This window comes from Thalia democratica, chromosome 4, assembly GCF_965202585.1.
Source record: "Thalia democratica chromosome 4, ktThaDemo2.hap1.1, whole genome shotgun sequence".
Lineage (NCBI taxonomy): Eukaryota > Metazoa > Chordata > Thaliacea > Salpida > Salpidae > Thalia > Thalia democratica.
The window spans coordinates 25826747-25829826 of NC_139168.1; the positions used below are offsets into that span (position 1 = coordinate 25826747).

The following is a 3080-nucleotide window of genomic DNA, read 5'->3' on the forward strand; positions in this document are numbered from 1 at the left end:
AAACTTGTAATTTTATTTAAAAGTAAATTAATATATAATATTAGCTGTTGACTTACATAAAATAGTCAGTAAAATCTAAAGTAATAATTTTATTTTGTTTGACAAATATATATTATTAAGTTAATTTTACCTGGCTAAAATTTTAATAAAATGTTGTTATTTAAAAAATAAGTTTTTTTCCATTATCAGCTTAATACTAATAAGAAAAAAATTATAAGTATTTGTTATACACTTGAATTTTTCTTTTTTTATAGATTGATTTTGATAAAAAGTAAAAATGACAACAATCCTTCAAGATTTTTTCAGTATTAGGGTTTGTTTTACTCTTTTTATGATAATGATAAACTTTAACTTTCTTTTATTTCTTAAAATGCTCATCTATTCAACTAAAAATGTTTGTTTTACTATATAAAAACAGTTTTTAAATTCAGTACCAACATTACAATCTCAAAACAAATGAAAATGATTATTTTAATTTATTATTCTAAAACTGTAACTATTTGTAACAGGAAGTCGAAGACAAAATGTTCGAGCGAGTCTCAAGGATCCACTGCGAATCTGAAGCTCACGAAATGCAGCTCATGATTGATATCAACACTCAGGTTATTTGTAAAAGTTTTTGGTCATATTAGCTTATTTGAAAGCATTTTTTAACAGTTGTTTAGACTTATTTAAAACAACCAAAATAAAGTTCAATTTACACTAAAAGCCAAGTTATTATTTAAAAAAAAAACTCTTAAAAATAATTGTTAAAATAAACAAAAAACTGAACAAACAGGCATGCCAATAGTGTATTTTTGAACTTTGTAAAGTCTATGAATGAAACAATTTTTTTCATTTAGACCACGGTTTTCCAAAATTTATTTTAAGGCCCTCTTAAAAATCAAATAAAGCTGTGGTCCCCTTTAACAAGATTACTCGAAAAGCTACCATTAGAAATTATTTACTTTTTTTGATTTTCATCATCAAGTTTAGAATATATGTTGTAAGTTTTAAAACTTCTATCAAAAACACATAAGACCTTTTCTCTATGCTCTCTATAATGAACTCTAAAATATCTAGTATAGATTTTAAATTACGACTCTATACACCCCCCATTTTGCTGCTCATGGACCTTTAAATTTCTATCATGGCCCACTCTAGCAAAACCTAATCTAGACTAACACAAATTGGAATTATTTGAAGCAAAATACAAGGGACAAATATGAAAACACTTAACGTAAAATTTAAATAAATTATTTTGGAGCTTTTATAAATAGAATTCAAATAATACTTTTTCAAAAGATCGGTAAAATAAGGTTTAAAAAAGTTAATTAAACAAACAGATATACCCTATGGCAGTAAACGAGAAGTTCCAATTCCTTATGGCTGCTTCACTGCTCACTGGCGATGACGAACACTAATATGAAATAACTTTAGACGATAGGTGGTGAAATCTGCTTCTTTGTTAACCATAAAAAAAAAATAATATTTAACATAAAAATTTCAAAAGGTGGCTGAAAAATTCTTCGCTGGCTGCTAACTACGAATACGTCATTTACGGAAAGGTTCGTATGATTGTTAGTTTTATTAGATATACAATTTTATTTTGCCTTAGGTTTTTTTTTCCTCATTTTATTTAAACATTTATAAACAAACTTCCACTTATTTTAGCTGTTTAAAACTTCTAATTATTTATATTTATTCGTAAAGACTAGATATTTGACCATTAAGTTATAAACTTGTAGTACTTACATGTTCTACATTTGCGCAATACTCAATTTCTGCAATTATGTTGTGAATGCTTGTTCATACACTTATTTGAAGTTCTACTGAAAACTTTAATATTTTTTAAAAACAACTTTTTTTTGATTTAAAGTGACTTTATATCTCTTTAGTTGAGCTGTTGTGTAAAAAAAAAATTTTTTTTTTAAATTGTTGTATTTATTTAGAAATAATAACTGTTTACTTTTAAGTTTTTGTTTTTGTCTTATGTTTTGTGTTATTTCTACTACAGTTTATGATTGTTAAGTTTATATAACTTGTTTTAATTTATTCTTTGTTCTTTGCTTATTTACTAAAACTTATAACACTTGAAATCAATAAAACTGTGTGATATCATTGATTTTAAATATTTTATTTTAACCATCTTAATCACTTTTCCAGTGATGTTAAAAAGCTTTTTCTTTTTAACTAATCGTTAGATGTATGCTATCAGTTCTTTAGTTAAAAAAGTTTGTGAAAAAATTTACTTCAATTCTTTGTTCTTCAGTACAGAATGTTTTTCATTTTTACTTCGAACTACACCAACTCTTTAGTTGGTCTTGTATTAGCTTATCATAAATAGTTTAGTATTTCAGCTTTTATTTTAACTAAAGTAGGTTAAACTTGAAGTGTAAATTTTCTATAGTGGGCGTTGACGCTCAATTTTGTAAATGATTATTAAAGTAACTTCTCAGTTAACCGATAAATTCCTAAGTCGGGCGATATCGCCTCCTAATTGACCCTTGTTCTAGAAAAAACAGTTTTAACTTCTGCAATACAAATAGTTCAATTCGTTTTATTTCTTCTCAAGTATTTATAAACCAAAGTAATAATGTTAATTTTGTAATGATATTTTTTATCATGTTATTATTTGAAAACAGGTGTACAGACTGGAGAGTACTGACGAGTCGAATGAAATCTCGAGCATGTCAGCTTCATTCGGAGGACTCCTTATGAGACTCCAAGGAGACAAACACAACCTGATGAATTTGAAAATAGGACAGAAAATCTACGTGCTGATCAAGAAGATCGCTTACTAAATTGTTTGAATTAAGGGAATGTAGTTGAGTGGTTATGTATTTGTAACGTTAATGTTTTTATATGGAACAAACATTAGTAATGTTTATATGTTATATTGTAACAGAATATCCTTTGTTATTTTTGATTTTGATTTTTTCACACTAATATGTAAATTTGACGCTTAAGAATAGTTGTGTTTTCTCACGATTTTTCTGCGTTGTTGTTAAAAATCTTAGTTAGTTGTACTGCATCGTTTGATAAACACTTGAGCACAATAATTACTGATTTTTATATGTATATTTTTCTGTATATACTAA

The 3080-nt window shown here is 26.1% G+C and overlaps 1 protein-coding gene across 1 annotated transcript; it reads left to right on the plus strand.

Annotated features, from left to right (window-relative positions):
* Positions 1-277: 277 nt before the first annotated feature.
* LOC145833174 (DNA-directed RNA polymerases I, II, and III subunit RPABC3-like) lies at positions 278-2783 on the plus strand. The gene is made up of 5 exons (XM_082940371.1): positions 278-313; positions 510-602; positions 1326-1351; positions 1493-1547; positions 2625-2783. The coding sequence occupies exons 1-5, from the start codon at positions 278-280 to the stop codon at positions 2781-2783; spliced, it is 369 nt and encodes a 122-aa protein (XP_082796497.1).
* Positions 2784-3080: the final 297 nt, after the last annotated feature.

Excerpts from the sequence above, each read along its gene's own strand:
- LOC145833174 (XM_082940371.1), top strand. The coding sequence starts at position 278 with ATGACAACAATCCTTCAAGATTTTTTCAGTATTAGG. Across the intron at positions 603-1,325 it reads TGATTGATATCAACACTCAG|ATATACCCTATGGCAGTAAA; the intron begins GTTATTTGTAAA and ends TTAAACAAACAG. Across the intron at positions 1,548-2,624 it reads AATACGTCATTTACGGAAAG|GTGTACAGACTGGAGAGTAC; the intron begins GTTCGTATGATT and ends ATTTGAAAACAG.